This window comes from Panthera uncia, chromosome D2 (assembly GCF_023721935.1).
Source record: "Panthera uncia isolate 11264 chromosome D2, Puncia_PCG_1.0, whole genome shotgun sequence".
In the NCBI taxonomy this organism is placed as follows: domain Eukaryota; kingdom Metazoa; phylum Chordata; class Mammalia; order Carnivora; family Felidae; genus Panthera; species Panthera uncia.
Genome location: NC_064818.1, coordinates 54,619,990 through 54,639,397, shown reverse-complemented (window position 1 = coordinate 54,639,397; position 19,408 = coordinate 54,619,990). Strand labels below are relative to the sequence as shown.

Sequence of the window (19,408 nt, the reverse complement as noted above, 5' to 3'; positions counted from 1 at the left end):
GTCATGATCTCACGGTTCGTGAGTTTGAGCCCCGCGTCGGGCTCTGTGCTGACAGCTCAGAGCCTGGAGCCTGTTTCACATTCTGTGTCTCCCTCTCTCTCCCTGCTCATGCTGTGTCTCTCTCTGTCTCAATAATAAATAAACATTAAAAAAAAATTTTTTTTTAAATAAAAAAAAAAGAATGTAGACAGTGACAAATGAATCTACTGTATTACTAGTATATGATGTGTCCTCACTAAAGGGAGGAGGGAGCTGATCTAAGTGATTTGGTAAAACAGTATTTTGTCTGGAGACTAAAGACAGAATTGTCCAGGGGTGCCTGGGTGGCTCAGTTGGTTAAGTATCCAACTCTTGGTTTTGGTTCAGGTCATGATCTCATGGTTTGTGGGTTCAAGACCTGTGTCAGGCTCTGGGCTGACAGTGTGGAGCCTGCTTGGGATTCTTTATATCTGCCCCTCTCCTGCTCATGTTCTCTCTCAAAATAAATAAATAAACTTAAAAAAAAAAAGACAAAACTGTACATAAACACACTTGGCTTTTATAAATCTGTTTCTCACAGAAGTTGACAATTTGGAAAGTAATTTGTAGCTATACTAGGATTGAAAAAATAATAAGTGGTAGATAATGGGAACCAGATTTCTCACTGTCAGAGAAACAAATTACAAACAACAAGGAGAGAGGCTAGAATGGACCCTGTGGTCCTGGATTATAGCTGGAGACTTTAACATGACCTTATATTTAGGTGTTTTTCTTTTTAAGTTTGTTTATTTATTTTGAGAGAGACCGAGACAGCACAATGGGGGAGGGGCAGGGAGAAGGAGAGAGAGAGACTCCCAAGCAGGCTCCACACCATCAGTGCAGAGCCTGATGTGGGGCTCGAACTCATGAACCATGAAATCATGATCTGAGCCAAAACCAACAGTCAGAGGCTTAACTGACTAAGCCACCCAGGTGCCCCATGTTTAGTTTGATATATACAGATAGAAAAATAATTAAAGATATACATGTACATATATATATGGGTTAATACGTACATATGTGTTTCCCAGCTCTCCTTGGGACATCTGTGTCTCCCACCTAAGTGGGGCCTAGGAGCAGTGGTATCCCAATAGCAGCAAGCACAGCTATACCCAGATCTTGGTTGGTAATAGCATTCTCCAGTAAAAAGAATCAGGGTTTCTCAGAGAAAAGGCTGATTCTAGGGCTCAGATAGAGAAATTACAGGATGAGCCTATAGTATTTTGTAGTGCTAAAAAAGAAAGTACTTAAAAAGTGAAACGATGTGGTGCCTGGCTGGCTCAGTTGGTAAAGCATATGACTTTTTTTTTTTAAATTTATTTTTATTCCTTATTTATTTTTGAGAGAGAGACAGAGTGTATCAGGGAGGAACAGAGAGAGAGAGAGGGAGACACAGAATCTGAAGCAGGCTCCAGGCTCTGAGCTGTCAGCACAGAGTCCGATGCAGGGCTCAGACTTACAAATCGCAAGTTCATGACCTGAGACAAAGTTGGACGCTCTACTGACTGAGCCACCCAGGCGCCCCCCACCCTTTTTTTTAATGTTTATTTATTTTTGAACGACAGAGAGAGAGAGAGAATGCAGAGGAGGGGCAGAGGGAGAGGAAGACAGGATCTGAAGCAGGCTCTGTGCTGTCAGAACAGAGCCTGATGTGGGGCTCTAACTCACCAACCATGAGGTCATGACCTAAGCTGGCCTGAGTATCAAGAGTTGGATACTTAACCAACTGAGCCACCCAGGCACCCCCAGGAGCATGTGACTCTTGATCTTGAGGTCATGAGTTCAAGCCCCACACTAGGTATAGAGATGACTTAAAACAGGGGCACCTGATGGCTTAGTCGGTGAAGTGTGAAACTCTTGTTCTTGGAGTTGTGAGTTCATACCCCACGCTGGGTGTAGAGATTTCTTAAAATCGTTAAGGGGTGCCTGCATGGGTCAGTTGGCTAAGCATCTGACTCTTGGTGTTGGCTCAGGTCATGATCTAACAGTTTAAGGCTCTGCGCTGAAGGTGCAGAGCCTGCTTAGGATTCTCTCCTGCTCTCTCTGCCCCTCCCCTGCTTGTGCTCTCTCTCTCTCTCTCAGAAATAAATATATTAAATAAATAAATAAATAAAATTTAAAAACCAGTAATGAGCTGGCTGTGCTCTAATAAAACTTTATAAAAAATAAATAAATGGGGTGCCTGGGTGGCTCAGTCAGTTGGTTAAGTATCCACTCTTGATCTCCCTTCAGGTCATGCCCTCACGATTGATAAGATAGAGCCCCACATCTGGCTCTATGCTGACAGCGCAGAGCCTGCTTGGGATTCTCCCTCTCTGCCCCTCTCCTGTTCATGCCCTCCCTTCCCCGGCTCAAAATAACTAAATAAACTTTAAAAAATAAATGGATGGGGGCGCCTGGGTGTCTCAGTTGGTTGGGCGTCCGACTTCAGCTCAGGTCATGATCTCGCGGTCCGTGAGTTGGAGCCCCGCATCGGGCTCCGTGCCAACAGCTCAGAGCCTGGAGCCTGTTTCGGATTCCGTGTCTCCCTCTCTCTCTGACCTTCCCCCGTTCATGCTCTGTCTCTCTCTGTCTCAAAAATAAATAAACGTTAAAAAAATAATAAAAAATAAATGGATGGATGGATGGATGGATGGGACAAGTCAAAAAGACAGGAGCCAATCTAAAAAAGCTCCCTGCAGCCAAAGATAGAACAACTTGAACAGCAAAATAACCTAGTATTGGATTATAACCTGAAGTGTAAAATAAATGTACATGAGTCTATGCTGCTGTAAAATAAATGACTGAATAAATAAAGGGGAAAGAAGAAATGAATCTTCCTTACAGAACAATTCCATATAATATAGATAGGTCGATAGATATATTCCTTTCTAGGAAGTGGAGGTTAATCTCTGCCTCCCCCTTGAATCTTCTAAAGAAGATAGTATGGGAAAGGAAAAATAGTACTTCTGTAGTTCACAGAACTGGCTGATATTACCTTCGACAAGTAATTTGAGCATCCAACTTCGGCTCAGGTTGTGATCTCACAGTTTGTGACTTCAAGCCCCACGTCAAGCTCTGCACTGACAGCTTGGAGCCTGGAACCTGCTTTGGATTCTGTGTCTCCCTCTCTCTCTGTCCCTCCCCTGCTTGCTCTGTCTCCCTCAAAAATAAATAAACATTAAAAAATAATAATAATGAAATAAAATAAAATCACCAATGATAAATAAGTCATATTGATACCTTGTGCCCCTGGTATGATTGATATGATATGATGAGAAGGATACTTCGCCTCTGTGCTATTCTTCTCAAAACCCATGACCCCAGTCTAAGCAATAGGAAAACATCAAACCCCAAATTGGGGGACATTCTATAAAGTGCTTTAGGATATCGAGGTCCTTAAGGACAAGACTGAGAAACTTTCACAGACCAGAGGAGACCAAGGATTCATGATGGCTAATTGCAATGTGGTATCCTTAATTGGATCCTGAAACAGAAAAATGACATTAGTGGAAAAACTGGTAAAATCTAAATACAGTCTAGAGTTTAATAGTAATACATTAATGCTAATCTCTAACTCTAAAATTATTTCACAATAAAACATCTTTTTTTTTTTTTTTTTTAAGTCTACCTCTCAACCCCCTAGCCATCCAGTGTCCTTCCTTGGAGACAACCAATATTAGTTCCTTTTATCTTCTGGAGAAATAAATAAATGCAAATAGAAACCTTCCTTCCCCTTAAAAACAATGCTGTGCACTTAGTATTGTATATATTATTTTTGTACATTGTCTGGATTTTAGATCATGTCCCATTATCAGCGTGTGTGTGTGTGTGTGTATGTGTGTAGTATGCACTATTTTTTACTTTTACAAGGATATAGGATAAATTTTGAGAAGATTCACTGAATTAAAACATATATACACTTGTAATTTTTATTAAACATATTGTCAAATTGCCTTCCATAAAGGGGTTGTACCAATTTATACTCCACTTGTAATGTGTAAGAGTGCCTATTTCTGCATACCATCACCAAACATAGGTGTGTTACAAAGTTATTTTCTATTTTTACCAATCTAGTATGTTAAAAATAAGACTTTCATATAGTTTAGTTTGTATTTCTGTTGTGAATATGAGTATCTTCTGTAGAATGCCTGTTCATTCTTTTGGTTTTGCCCATGTTAAAAAAAATTTTGTTTAATGTGCATTTATTTATTGTTGAGGGAGAGGGACAGAGCAGGAGTGGGGGAGGGGCAGAGAGAGAAGGAGACACAGAATCTGAAACAGGCTCCAGGCTCTGAGCTGTCAGCACAAAGCCTGACAAGGGGGTTAGAACTCACAAACTGTGAGATAATGGCCTAAGGCAAAGTCGGATGCTTAATCGACTAAGCCACCCAGGTGCCCCAAGGTATTGCCCATTTTTAAATCGGTTGTTGATCTTTTTCTCATTGATTTGTAGGAGCTTTATGTGTTGGTTAAAAAAAGCCCTATGTTGTAAGAATTACAAATATGTTTTTCTAGTTTGTCTTTTTTTTTTAATTATTTTTTTAATGTTTATTTTTGAGAGAGAGACAGAGCATGAGTGGGAGAGGAGCAGAGGGAGAGGGAGACACAGAATCCAAAGCAGGCTCCAGGCTCTGAGCTGTCAGCACAGAGCCCAATGTGGGGCTTGAACCCATGAACCATGGGGCTCGAACCCATGAACCGTGAGATCGTGACCTGAGCTGAAGTTGGACATTTAACCGACTGAGCCACCCAGGCGCCCCTCTAGTTTGTCTTAATGATGTTTTTTGTTTGTTTTTGTCCTGCAGAAAATCCAATTTTTTAATGTAGCTGATTTTAACCAATCTTTTTTTCAAATGTTTATGTATTTTGAGAGAGCACAAGCATGGGAGTGGGAGGGGCAGAGAGAAGGAGAGAGAAGGAGAATCCCAAGCAAGCTCCACACTGTCATTGCAGACAGTGAATTCACAACCTGTGAGATCATGACCTAAGCCAAAATCAAGAGTCAGATGCTTAACCAACTGAGCTATCCACCCAGGCGCCCCTAACCAGTCTTTTTTTTTTTTTTTTTTCAATGGCTTCTGATAATGTTAGTTTATACTTAGGAATTTTCTCATGTCTTTTTCTTTAATCCATTTGAAAAGTTTACTTTGATGAAAGATTCAAAGTCAAGACTTTTTTTCCCAAATATTTACCCAATCATTCCATCACTGTTTATTGAGTAGTCTAGTTTTGCCATTAATTGAAATTTTAAAAATAATCATCTCATATGCATTTGTATTTCTTTCTGGACTTTCTCTACTATTCCTATACCATTGATTTCTTTGTTTAAAAATATGAACTCATACTATGCTGGTTGTTTTTTTGTTTTTTTACTTTTATTCTAGAAATCTTCAAGTATATTCAAAAGTACACACTAAAAAAAGTATACACAAATTTATTATTGTGACTTTGAAACAATTTTTTAAAGTTTATTTTGAGAGCGAGAATGTGCAAGTTGCAGAGGAGCAGAGAGAGAATCCCAAGCAGGCTCCACACTTTTAGCGTGGAGCCCGAATGGGGGGGCGGGGAGCAGCTAGAAGCCAGATGTGGGGCTCAAACTCACAAACCATAAGGTCATGGCCTGAGTCAGACACTTAACCGACTGAGCCACCCTCGCACCCCATAACAATTTTTTTTTAATGTTTGTTTGTGGCATGTTAAATTTTTTTTTAATGTTTTATTTTTTTTGAGAGAGAGCACAAGTAGGGAGGCAGGAGGGTGGGTGGCAAAGAGAGGGAGACAGAATTTGAAGCAGGCTCCAGGCTCTGAGCTCTTAGCACAGAGCCCAGCGTGAGGCTCATGAACCATGAGATCATGATCTGAGCTGAAGTCGGACACTTAATCGACTAAGCCATCCAGGCGCCCCTATAACAATTTTTTAATATCTGTAAAGTCTACCTTCCCTCCCTCCCCCATTGTTCTTTTTCAAAATTTGCCTAATTATGTGGGTTTGTTTTTTTTTTTTTTTTTGCATTTTAACTTTAGAATAAGTTTATCTAGTTCCCCCCAAAATAAAAATTCTGGTATTTTCATAGAGATTGCTTAAAATTATAGATTAATTTGGGAGATCTGTTTTCTTGAGTCTTTCATGAATATGGCATGCCTATTTGTTCACATTTTCTTTTGTGCTCCTCACTGGTGCTTTAAAGTTTTTCACTATTCAGTTCTTCACATTTTTTGTTAAGTTTATATCCAGGTATTTTTCCCTCCCCCTTTTTTTTTCTATTATAAATAGGATCTTTTTTCCTTTGTATCATTTTACAGGGCATTTTGTGTATATATGTATATGTGAAGGTTCTTAATTTCATAATACTAATTTTGTACTCAGCTAATAAATTATTTTTTAATGTTTATTAATTTTTGAGAGAGAGAGGGAGTGCATGAGCAGGGGAGGGGCAGAGAGACACAGAGACAAAGGATACAGAGGATCCAAAGTGGGCTCTGTGCTGACAGCAGAGAGCCCAACTTGGAGCTTGAACTCATGAACCCCGTGAGATCATGACCTGAGCTGAAGTTAGACACTTAACTGACTGAGACACCCAGGAGTCCTGTGAATTATTTTATTTGTAATATTTCTTCAGTTATTTCTTCTGGATTTTCTAGGTATACAGTCATTATCTACAAACGCTATGTTTATTTCCTTTTCAATTTCTATAATTGAAGCTGCATGTTTGAAGTGTTACAGTAATACCTCTTACGTAGAAGGGGCTCTAGGGTGCCCCAAGGTACAAACCCTAGGGTAGGCAGGAAACATTGGTAATTAGATCCTTTCAATACTGGGACTGGGTTTATATTTTTTTCTTTTGTTTCCTCTAGATGTGAAATCTGGAAGCTATACAGTGTTACAAGTGGTGGAAGCCCTTGGGTAAGAGCCCGTGCCATAGAGCTCCCTTCTCCCAGCCCTGCCTGTGCACTCTGAAAAGGTTGTGTTGTACACTGCTGCTTTCCTGGACCTGACTGGTCCTGAATTTCTCCTGCTGTGGCCCAGTACCCTCCTTTCCTCTCTGCCTCAGTGTAAGCCTGTGTTTCTCCTGAAACAAGTTTGATGCCACCTGACTTAAGTTCCTAAGGGAGGAAGGGTTGGAAGTTCCTGGATCAGCCCACAAGTTTGGAGTGAGATGGGTGGTTGAAGGCCATCAACTGTTATTTAATTAGAGCTGGGATTCCTCCTGTGCCTCTTAAAGACCTACCTGCCCCATGGGATTCTAGTCAGTGTGGATCTGATTCAGACCTTTCGTGGGCCCTGCCTGGGGATTTGCAGGAAGCTGACCCTGCACCAGATCCTCACTATAGGAAAAGGTCTGAGGAAACAGCTGGAAGATCAGTGTTAAAACCAGATATCCAGGCACCAGAGGGAGTATGTGCTTGTCTGTTGCTGCTTTTCTCCTATTTCATACTTGGTAGACCATCTAAATTGACGTTTTATTTGCAAAGGTTAACTGTCTCAGCCAGCTTGTTTTCTGAAGCAGAAAACTAGAAAACTGGGAGGGTGAGGTGGAATGTAGGTCGCTATTATGTCTCTCTCCCACATGAGAGACCATTTGGCCTTTCTACTCATGTGTGGCCTTGGTCCATTTAAAAAAAAAATGACTTTATTGAGATGTAATTCATATGTCACAAAGTTCATCACTTTTTGTGTATTCACAGATTTATACAACCCTCAGTCAATTTTTGAACATTTTCATTACCTCAGAAACCTGATGCCCATTAGTATATGTTTTCAGTTTATCCCTGTTATGGCTTTCGATAGTGTTTCATTTTTTGCTGAAGAATAATCTGTTACATGAATATCTCACATTTTGTTTAACCATTCATCAGGTGGTGGATATCAGGGTTGTTTCCAAATTTGGGGTATTCTAAATAATGCTGATATGAACACTTGTGTGCCTTGGTCTAATTTTAAACACCAAGTTTTCCACTTCTTAACAGGGCCTTTCGACAAGATCCTATTCTATTCCTGTCAAGAGTGATTTTATTTTTTCCCTTTACCCCTAGGTATAGACACCCTTATCCTTGAGATTTCAGTCAAATGTCCTAGTCATTTCTCCTTCAGAAATCTACTTCCTCCATTAACTTGCTTAGATTTCTTCAAGTATGTTTAAATGTAATCTCTATAAGACCTATTCTGAAGATAAGTTACCTTATTGCCTCAGTCCAGGTTTTCCAATTCAGTAATCCTAAATAGTTAAAACATTTATTCTGACCATCTTACTTTGTAAACTTGCAGTTATAAAGATTCCCGCCACCTACCCACCCCGGCCTAAGATCTTGGTTGCTCTCAGCACTTTTTTTCTTAGCAGTAATATATTTATTCTCCTGTTTGGGTAGAAGTTGCAGCTGCCCATGATCTGTTGAGCCCTGTGGGTAGCTGCTAAGCTCTGTTTCAGAGGAAGGTCACTATCATATAAGAATAAGCCAAATGCCCAATCAGCGCCTGGAGATGGATACTTCTGTTGGTGGTGGTGTCAGATGAGCCTCTAATGAATGCCAGATCAATCTGGGAATTGGCTGTTTAGACTCTGGCTTTACTGTTATCTGTAATGCTAAGTACCTACAGAACACCTTTCCTGGGCTGGATTCCATGCCCAGGGGGTGAGTGTGACTACTTTCAAAATATTTATGCCTTCAAAAGTTTCAACAGGGTTATGTCAAGCTCTCTATATCCTACTTTCCCCAGGTCATCTCTAGAGAATCCAGAACCCCGAACTCGGGCACGAGGAATCCAGCTTCTGTCACAGGTGCTACTCCAGTGTCACTCCTTGCTCCTGGAGAAGGAAGGTACTGGCATCGCTAGTAGGAATATCTTCCCAGATTGCTGAGCCAAGGCTTCCTTCCTTGTCTATTCAAGCCAACTTTATAGGGAGGGAAGAGAAAAGGGAGGGCATAAGGAATCTGTGAACCACTAATTCAGTATCTTCATTCCTCACTGGTATATGTGGCAGAGAGATAAGTATTGAGGCTGAAGACACGGGGATTTAAAATGTAGCCTTAGACATTATTCATTTATTTATCTTAAAGTTTATTTATTACCGTTTGTCTATTTTGAGAGAAAGAGAGAGCGTGAGCGGGGGAAGGGCAGAGAGAGAAAGGCAGAGAGAGAATCCCAAGCAGGCTCCATGCTGTCAGCTCAGAGCCGGAGGCAGTCTTGATCCCAGGAACTGTGAGATCATGATCTGCACCGAAATCAAGAATCAGACACTTTTAACTGACTGAGCTACCAGACGCCCCTCCTTAGACATTTTTTATCCTTTATAGCATAGTAGTGGGCAAACTACAGCCTGTTTTTATTAATAATGTTTTGTTAGCGTATAGCCACAACCATTTATTTACCTTGTTTATGCTGCTTTTGTGTTACAGCGGCCAAGTTGAGCAGAGTGGAGTAGTTGTGACCAATACTATGTCCTACAAGCCTAAAATATTTACTATCTGGCCCTTTGAGAAAGTTTGCCCATTCTGGTTCTATAGAAAGGAAGTTCTGGGGTTGTAAGTGGGTTCAAATGCGGACCTATGTGAGAATTGATAATAAAAGGTGTTCACCTATTTTCTTGACTGATCAAGGCACCCTCAAATGGGAGGGCATGGGACATATCTCTTAGTGGAGGAGAAAATTTGTAGTAAAGCCCAAACAGGAACAGCCTTTACAAAGTTTGGGAAGGAGCCTGTGTAAAATAATGGCTGCATTTCTGGTTTGTGCAGTGGTCCACCTGATCCTATTCTATGAGAACCGGCTGAAGGATCATCATTTTGTGATCCCATCTGTCCTGCAAGGTTTGAGGGCACTTGTGAGTTCTCCTTTTTTCATTACATACTGTGTTTGCAGGAGCCCTTTTCCAGTGAATTCTGTCCTTGTGTTTTGGGCATGAGACTCCCACATCATGAGGAGCAGATGCCCAAGTGGGGAATAAACTAGTGTCAGCCAGTTTCACTTCTGTTTTTAGTCTAGAGATTACAGGTATTTTGGGGGGACTGGAATTCAGAACCAGAGTGGAAAGAGCTGTAGAGAACTAATCAACTCGAGAAAAGGGACCATGTTTCTCACTCTTAGCGCTTTTTCCTGAACCTGGATGTTGTGATTCCCACTGTAGCTAATTAGGCCTGTTTTGGGGATTCTATCTTGAAGGCTAGAATTCCCTCAGTACTCACACATTTCCTCTTCTCCCCCAGAGTCTGTGTGTGGCCCTGCCCCCAGGGCTGGCTGTCTCTGTACTTAAAGCCATCTTCCAGGAGGTCCACGTCCAGGTGAGTGATAACGGTCACTTTCGTATTCTGCTGTCTCTCAGCCTTGACATAACTAGGATTAGGTAGCAAAAAATACTGCCTTCTAAGTCCTGAACTTTTTCAGATCCCTGACCATGTTTAAATGCTAGTCCTTGCTACTATATAAGGAGAAGGAGCCATGCAATTATGTCTGACCTGCATCCTCTTAAACCTAAAGAAAGTAAAGCAGACAGGTTTTGGTTATTGGCTCCCCTGTTATAACTGGTAGTCCAATAGCCATAGCCTTTCTCTGCATTTCTTCTTAGGTTCTTATGCTAGTATAAAGAGCACTGTCCACCTAGAGATTGTGAAGCAGGAAGTAATTTTGTCAGCTTAGGTATTCTTTGAGTACTTTCTTTACCTCTGGTCTCTCTCACCCCAAGTCCCTGCCTCAGGTGGACCGACACACAGTCTACAGTATCATCACCAACTTCATGCGAACCCGGGAAGAAGGTAAAAGGCAGGGTTCTTTGGCAAGTCTGAAAAGCGAGCACATCCCTTTTCCCCCCATTACCAGGACTCGTGTTTAGCTTGGTAGTCATATAGGAGAGCCCATATTCTGAAAAGAATGAAGGAAAACTGGGAGGGGTCCACTCACTCCCCAGTAAAGGAAGGATAGGGTATGGACCGATGTTTTAAATTCTTACCTCAAGGGGGCGCCTGGGTGGCTCAGTAGGTTAAGTGTGGACTCTTGATTTTAGCTTCCTGAGATGGAGCCTGCTGAGGCTTCACGCTGTTAGAGGAACTTGCTTGGGATTCTCTCTCTCCCTCTCTCTCTGCCCCTTCCCCACTCATGCTCTCTCTCTCAAAATAAACTTAACCAAAAAAACCTCTTACCTCGAATGGTTATATATTGCGTATCTCTTCTTCACTATGCACTCTCTCAGAATAGGAAAACAAAAAGAGTCTGCTCTGGGAAGCAGCAAAGGTGGGACAATGATAGTAGAGGGAAAACACAAGCCAGAAGAAAGCCCAGCTTTCTGTCTTGAGGGAGGATAGTGACCTGTTCTCTCCTCCCCAGAGCTGAAGGGCCTAGGAGCTGACTTCACCTTTGGCTTCATCCAGGTGATGGATGGGGAAAAGGATCCGCGAAATCTTCTGGTGGCTTTCCGCATCGTCCATGACCTCATCTCTAGGGACTATAGTCTGGGTACGCCCTTGTAAACTTGAATTAGCTGGTTGGGGCTTGTCAGATGAGTGAAAATTGTAAGTTGACCTCATTGTCTCTCTGTTACCTTAGGACCCTTTGTGGAGGAGTTGTTTGAAGTGACGTCTTGTTACTTCCCTATTGATTTTACCCCTGTAAGTAGCACCTTTTATTCATTTGTTCATTTGTTCATTCATTGATTCATTCAAATATTCATTGAGTACCTCCTGTGAGTCAGGTCCAGTTCTAGGCACTGAGGACACAGCAGTGAACAAAGGAGACAATCTGTGCCTTTGTGAACTTACATTTTAGTAAACTGGGAATGAAGAAGCATTGGCCATCAGAGGAGGGAGTCAATTCAGCGGGTATTTGGGGGCTCCTTAAGCTCCTTAACAATGTACGTAGTTCCAAGGGCTACAGGATTGTAAAACATGGTTCCTGCCCTTGAAGGCTAAAACATTTAAGTAACAATATGAGATTATGGACCAAAACAAGTGGCGTTCTAATTGTTCAGAAAAGACTGAGTTCATTGTGAGCTAGAATAGGCAGGAAATGACTTCACAGATGAGATGAGATTTCAGTTGGTTTCTAAGGAATGAGGATCTGATCCTGGAGTCTGAGGGGTGATCTCAGGCAAAAGAAACAAAATTGACAAAACAAAGAAGACACACAGTTCAGTGTAGTATACACAGCATGCTCTGACCATGACCCCCTTGGACCTTCCTCCTGCTCTGCATCTTGATTTCCCTTCTATTTCCAAAAATTCAGGATCTCCTCATTGTATGGGTATGCATGCATATGTGTACTGCAAGCATTAGTGGTTTTGAAGAAATGAAAGTTCTATGACAGCATACCAACTAACATCTGAGTACTGACTCTTACTGCCTTTAAAGTTACACAGCCATCTTTGCTGTGGGGAATTGCTTACCAGCTTATTCCAGTTGACACCATGGTCCTTAGGACCACCTCTCCTGAATTTCTCTTCATCTCTTTTGTAATTAGTGTCACTTTCTAACTTACAAGAACTTGTTATGCCTTTGAAATCTTGAAAGCTCTTTGTTAGGCCACCAGGTTTCTCTTTTTTTGCTTTATTTTGTGTTTGTTTTGAAAAAATTATACATTCATATTATCCAAAACCTAAAAGGTGCAAAAGGGTGAAAAATGTATCAACCACCATTTCTTTCTTTGTTGTCAACCATTTTATCAATTAGGTCTGTATCTTACAGAACTTTTTCATCCATAACGTAAGCAAATGCTCCCCTCCCCCCACCGATGGCAGTGTATGTATGCACTTTTCCTGTACTTGGCCTTTTTCACTTAGTATATCCTGGAGAGTGTTCCATAACAGTATATAAGTTAGCTCTTTATTTTTTATGGGTGTGTAGTATTCCTTTCAATGGAAATACCTAATTAATTTCACTGGTCCTCTATAGGATAAAGGTTCTTGCTAATCTTACATTGTTACAGACAACGCTGCAACTTACATATCCCGTACATGTATCATTTCACATATATATGTGGGTAGAACAGTAGCATAAATTCCTAAAAGTGGAATTGCTGGAATATATGCATTTATAATTTGGGGCAGGAAAGAGTATGTCATTCATTTTTCTGAAATGTAATAGAGTGAACATGATTCAGCATTTAAAAGATAGAGAGTGAAGCCCCTTTGCTGCCAACCACCCATTTTCCTTTTAAAGATGATCATTGCCCCCAACTGCTCCAACTGCTTATGTATTTTCTCGGATATTCTACACACACAAAAAAGTTATAATGATAGAATTTCTCGTTTGTGTAGATTTTTTTTTTAAGAAGCTTTACACCCAACGTGGGGCTTGAATTCACAACCCCAAGATTAAGAGTCACATACTCTACCTACTAAGCTAGCCAGGTGCTCCTCAAGCAGAATTTTGTATGTTCTTCTGCACTACGGTCTGTATGGGAAGCAGAAAGCTCTTGTCAATTAAAATGAGAGACACCTGGCTTTAGGGTAACTATTTCTATCAGAAATATTTTCGGGGTGGGGGGCACCTGGGGTGGCTAAGTTGGTTGAGCGTCTGGCTTCGGCTCGGGTCATGATCTCGCCATTGGTGAGTTCGAGCCCTGTGTCGGGCTCTGTGCTGACAGCTCAGAGCCTGGAGCCTGCTTTGGATTCTATGTCCCCCTCTCTCTCCGCCCCACCCCTGCTTGTGCTCTGCCTCCCTCTGTCTTTCAAAAAATGAATAAACATTAAAAAAAATTTTTTTAAAGAAATATTCTTTTTGTTGTTTTTTAAATCTGTTTATTTTAGTTTATTGTATCAGAAATATGCTTTATGGTCTTTGCATCATCATAGTGGATCACATCAGCATAAGTGATGGTTCCCTTGATTTTCACTATGCATGTACACTCACTCTAGAAGCAGGGCTGGGCAAACTTTTTTTTTTGTAAAGGACCAGATAGTGACTATTTTAGGCTTTCCAGACTATCATTTCTGTCACAACTGTTCAATGCTGCTGTTCTAACAAAAATGGCCGTAGACACTGGAGTGTGGTACAGTGTATAGCAATAAAACTTTATAGACATGGAAATTTAAATTTCATATAGTTTTCATATGTCACAAGATATTATTCTTTTGGGTTTTTTTTTTCCCCCAACTATTTAAAAATGTAAAAACCAGGGGATTAAGAGTACACTTATCTTGATGAGCACTGAGTATTATATAGAATTGTTGTATCACTATATTGTACACTTGAAACTAATTTAACATTGTATGTTAACCACATTGGAATTAAAAGGAAAAAAATGTAAAAACCATTCTTTTTTCTTTTTTTTTTTTTTAACATTTATTTATTTTTGAGACAGAGAGAGAGCATGAACAGGGGAGGGTCAGAGAAGAGAATCTGAAACAGGCTCCATGCTCCGAGCCGTCAGCACAGAGCCCGACGCGGGGCTTGAACCCATGGACCGCGAGATCATGACCTGAGCCGAAGTCGGCCGCTTAACCGACTGAGCCACCCAGGCACCCCTAAAAACCATTCTTAACTTGGCCATCCATATAGTCTCAACTGGTTGCTTCCTACTCGTTATGCAAAGTAGATATTGAATCTTCCTTTACCATCATCCTCAGGATTCCTTTATCCTTCCTCTTGGATCAGGTACCCTATTTTCCCAGGCCCACTGCTGCACCTACATCTCCAAGATTAGGGACCTCTGTCTTACCCTCTCCAGAGAATTAAACATCCAGATTCTGCTGAAGAAAGGGAGGAGCTAGGAAGCAATCTAGGTGGTTCTCTAACCCCACTCCCAATTCCAAAGGCACCTGGTACTGCCAGTTGCAAAGCTTTTTGAGTAGGCTTTTCCCAAGACTACTGAGGATTCAGACTGTTGTCTTGGCCCTGTTAAGTCATTTTCTTATCCTTCTTCTTTTTAGCTTCTGAAATTTTATTGCTAACATCTCTTAACCTATTTTCCTCAACCTTTAGCTTTATGTCTTGTTGTTTTAATTATTTTTAATTTTTAATTATTATTATTTTTAAATAATCTCTACACCCAGCATGGGGCTTGAACTTATGACCCTAAGATCCAAGAGTCACATGCTGTACCAACTGAGCCAGACAGGTGCCTCTAGCTTTATGTCTTTTGTTTTTGTTTTTTTGGTTTTTTTTTTAATGTTTATTCATTTTAGACACAGAGACAGAGCATGAATGGAGGAAGGTCAGAGAGAGAGGGAGACACAGAATCCGAAACAGGCTCCAGGCTCTGAGCTCTCAGCACAGAGCCCGACGCGGGGCTCAAACTCACGGACCATGAGATCATGACCTGAGCCGAAGTCGGCCGCCCAACCGACTGAGCCACCCAGGCGCCCCCTTTTTTTTTTTAATGTTTATGTATTTATCTTAGAGCATGAGCGCACACACAAGCGCAGGAGGGGCAGAAAGAGAGGGAGATACAGAATCTGAAGCAGGCTCCAGTCTCTGAGCTGTCAGTGCAGAGCCTGACACGGGGCTCAAACCCACAAACTGCAAGATCATGACCTGAGCCAAAGTCGGATGCTTAACTGACTGAGCTACCCAGGCACCTATAGCTTTATGTCTTAAAATCCTTTTGCTGTATTTTTGGTGTTTGTTTCTAAAGAGGAAAAAGAAAATCTGATACACGTCTTCAGACTGGCTTTTTGACACAGAAACCATCAATGCTTTTTATGTTGAGAGAATTATGCCTTTTTTATAAGAATGAAAAAATAGAAATGTCCATCAAAGGGGAATTATTTAAATAAATTGTGGCTCAACTACACAATGAAATAGTAACAGTCACAAAACCTAATGTTATGAAAGAATAATACCACAGAAAAATGTACCTTATTAAGCAGGAGAAAAAAGATCATAAATCCGGGGCCCCTGGGTGGCTCAGTCAGTTAAGTGACTGACTTTGGCTTAGGTCATGATCTCCTGGTTCGTGGGTTCGAGCCCCATGTTGGGCTCTGTGCTGACAGCTTAGAGCCTGGAACCTGCTTTGGATTCTGTGTCTTACTCTCTCTCTACCCCTCTCCTGCTCATGCTCTGTCTGTCAAAAATAAATAAACATTAAAAAATTTAAAAACATAAACCCTATCTTCAAAACAATTACAGTTTTAAAAGTATATATATCTTAAAGGGAAAACAATGTCTTCTAACATACAGTCATAGGATATATACAAAGAAGAAAGTAACATACCAGAAAGTTGAGGTGTTTGTCTCTCAAATGATGAGATGATAGATCAGATAGAACATAAATGCTCAACAGATAGAAATTCCCAAGGAGGAACATGTGAGAGTAAGCATGTCTTTCTGCTGGGGCCTTCTATCACACTATTCTGCCGGATTGGGTATAAATATCACCCTATTCTGTAGGGTTGCCAGGTTGAATCCTGTATCCAAGGGTGGTCTGAAGAGCTGTGCAAACCCATGGCCCTTTTCCCTTTTCCAGCCACCTAATGATCCCCACGGTATCCAGAGAGAAGACCTCATCCTGAGTCTTCGAGCTGTGCTGGCTTCTACACCGCGATTTGCTGAGGTGGGTCTAGCCAAGGTTAGGTATGTAGCCTCAGCCCAAAGAAGGCTCTGAAGAAAGAATAGTAAGAGTATGGGAAAAAGAAAGATCCAGTATACATTTTAGGGTATGGCATTCCCGCAAATGTCTTAAGGCTTGTGTGGCAAGTATCTTCAGACCTTCAGAGTAGAAAACTTTACCATCTCTTTGTTTAAAATAATCCAGTCCCTATATGGTGCTCTCTTTTGAAATCTTGTAGTGTTGCCAACTAGCCCACTTTTCAGGTTAATCGGGAGTCTGGCCACAGGTTGGCAGGAAGGTTGGTTTACAGTCACAACTCCTGATTCAACTGTAATTCTCTGATGTAGGTCCTACGCCGGGGACTGGTGGCAGTAAAGACATAGTTGGCCTTGGCATTGCTACAACACTACCCATCTCAGACTTCACTTCTTCCTTCTCTCCCACAGTTCCTGCTGCCCCTGCTGATTGAGAAAGTAGATTCTGAGATTCTGAGTGCCAAGCTGGATTCTCTGCAGACTCTGGTGAGTGGTTTCTTTCTTCCCAGGGTCCAGCTGTCTAGACAATTCAGGGGCGCTAATGAATATAGCAGAGAGCCAGGGAACATAATCCAGTGGCCTTCATGAGAGGAATAACCAGAATCTGGGCTTATATGTTGGCCTAAAGCAATCCCCCGCACCAGCTACATAACTGTCTGGTCCCATAGTAACTGAGTGGCAGCTGAGGAAAGGCTGAACTCTATGCTTGTTTTCCATCAGTCAGGATGAACTTCCATTTTTCTGTGACCTGGATACGACTTTTGTGAAATCCTGCTGGTTCTATTGCTGAGAGCCATGCTCCTTCAGGTGCCATTCTACTGAGGTGCCTGCATGTCCTCGGAAGTCTGATTGTGTAGATAGCTGATGCCTGCGCTTTCCTTGGCAGAATGCTTGCTGTGCTGTGTACGGACAGAAGGAACTGAAAGACTTCCTCCCCAGCCTTTGGGCTTCTATCCGCAGAGAGGTGAGTGTTTATTAGATAAACTCACTACTGTTAACTCCCAGTTGCCGGACGTGACGGGAAATAACACAGCCTGTCCTTTTCCCTGTTGTTGGCCTGGTTATTCAGCAAGCCAGTAAGTGGGCATACTTCTGGTTGAATGACAAGGGAAAGGGTCAGCTGTTTGATGATGGCACATGATCACCTTTGCATAGTGCCCACTTCCTGTCCTTCTATGGTAAGGAGCACAGGTCATGGTGCATCTGGCACCATACTGAATAAGATGGGAGAAGAAGAGACTCGGGAAAGGGGATCCCAACAGCCCCTGCTCAAAGTTGGTATCCTGTTTCTCAAAAAGTATGTGTATCAATTCTAGTGAGACCAAGGACTTGGTGAGAATACACCCATTGAGAAGAAACTCACTTGAAGGGTTAATTTCTATGGCTGTACCCTAAAGGTTCTCAAACCCCACTCCCCAAAGGAAATAGGCAGTGGGTGGGTGGGCTCTCACCTGGTGCAGGCTCACCTCAGTAGCCATGGGATCCCTCCCTGACAGGTGTTCCAGACGGCAAGTGAGCGGGTGGAGGCGGATGGCCTGGCAGCCCTCCACTCCCTGACTGCGTGTTTGTCTCGCTCTGTGCTGAGGGCTGATGCCGAGGACCTCCTTGACTCCTTCCTTAGCAACATTCTACAGGGTAATGGGACCATGGCAGCCAGAAAAGGGGTTGAGTACAATAGAAAGGAGTTTCTTAAGGCCAGTGACCTTTCATGAGTAGCCCCCCGTGTTCAGTGACTTGGGTGCTGGAGCTGTACTTTGATTTGAAAACAATTTGAGTGGTAACTGCTAGCAAAATGTCCCAAGTCTCAGTCTCCAGCTCCTGTGGACTGCAGGGGAATCGGGCAGCATTCAGCCTACTCCCCAGGTCTGTGATGTGCTGCCTCTCTAGACTGCAGGCACCATCTGTGTGAACCGGACATGAAACTGGTGTGGCCTAGTGCCAAACTGTTGCAGGCAGCTGCAGGTGCATCTGCTCGGGCCTGTGACCATATCACCAGCAACGTACTGCCTTTACTGCTGGAACAGTTCCACAAGCACAGTCAGGTAAGGAAATGGAATCTTTTGAGGAAATGGTGGGACCCTTGCTAGGATCCCTTTCACAGAGAGAGAGCTAAGCATTGAGCTTATCCCACATAATACATCTTGGGCTTTTCTCCCGTCAGCTTCTTCTGGTTCCCTTGTTCACTCTTTCTGACACTCTTACATAAAAGGATAATTTTCCTCACTTCCAGAGGAGCAGGACTGAAATCTTTTAAAATATTCTTTGACCACAGTACCCCTTAAAACATTACAGAGCAACCAGCGGCGGACAATCCTTGAAATGATCCTGGGTTTCTTGAAGCTACACCAGAAATGGAGCTATGAAGACAAGGGTGAGGTCACCTTCCAGGTGTGGTGTCCTGGGGGCTGCTGAGCACTGTATTCCTATCAAGGATGGCAGGCAAGGAAAGCTACAGAGAGGTACTCTAGAACAACAGCATTCCTGTTGTTCTGAGGTTGTAACACCAGAGCACACTTACCAGATGAGGCCTGTTTATTTTTTCCTAGACTACTTCCTGGACACCCAATGGATTAAGCTCTTTGAATCTTGCCCCAAGTTGTCTTTGCATCACTGCTGAGTCAGGGCTTCTCTCTAACCTGGACTCTGTCTGTCCTAGATGAAAGGCCGCTGAATGGCTTCAAGGACCAGCTGTGCTCACTGGTGTTCATGGCTCTGACAGATCCCAGCGCCCAGCTTCAGCTTGTTGGCATCCGTACACTCACAGTCTTGGGTGCCCAGCCAGGTACACTTAGGAGAAAGAGAAAAGAAAGGGTATTGGTTCCTTCCTTGCTATTTTCTGTCTTAAGAGAAGAGCAATCCTAATTCCCTGGTTCTCACTGTAAGTCTGGATGATTTGGGA

The 19,408-nt window shown here is 42.2% G+C and overlaps 1 protein-coding gene across 2 annotated transcripts in view; it reads left to right on the top strand.

Annotated features, from left to right (window-relative positions):
• The window catches only part of MMS19 (MMS19 homolog, cytosolic iron-sulfur assembly component), a 33,852-nt gene that overhangs the window by 7,269 nt on the left and 7,175 nt on the right, over positions 1 to 19,408 (top strand). For both annotated transcript variants that reach the window (XM_049645503.1, XM_049645502.1), the window contains exons 2-15: positions 6,856 to 6,904; positions 8,717 to 8,817; positions 9,736 to 9,821; positions 10,204 to 10,278; positions 10,680 to 10,749; positions 11,318 to 11,446; positions 11,537 to 11,598; positions 16,391 to 16,477; positions 16,921 to 16,995; positions 17,396 to 17,473; positions 18,006 to 18,144; positions 18,397 to 18,551; positions 18,802 to 18,880; positions 19,166 to 19,291. In XM_049645503.1, coding sequence (XP_049501460.1) covers positions 6,856 to 6,904; positions 8,717 to 8,817; positions 9,736 to 9,821; positions 10,204 to 10,278; positions 10,680 to 10,749; positions 11,318 to 11,446; positions 11,537 to 11,598; positions 16,391 to 16,477; positions 16,921 to 16,995; positions 17,396 to 17,473; positions 18,006 to 18,144; positions 18,397 to 18,551; positions 18,802 to 18,880; positions 19,166 to 19,291 — 1,311 coding nt within the window. The remainder of the gene's footprint in view (positions 1 to 6,855; positions 6,905 to 8,716; positions 8,818 to 9,735; positions 9,822 to 10,203; positions 10,279 to 10,679; positions 10,750 to 11,317; positions 11,447 to 11,536; positions 11,599 to 16,390; positions 16,478 to 16,920; positions 16,996 to 17,395; positions 17,474 to 18,005; positions 18,145 to 18,396; positions 18,552 to 18,801; positions 18,881 to 19,165; positions 19,292 to 19,408) is intronic.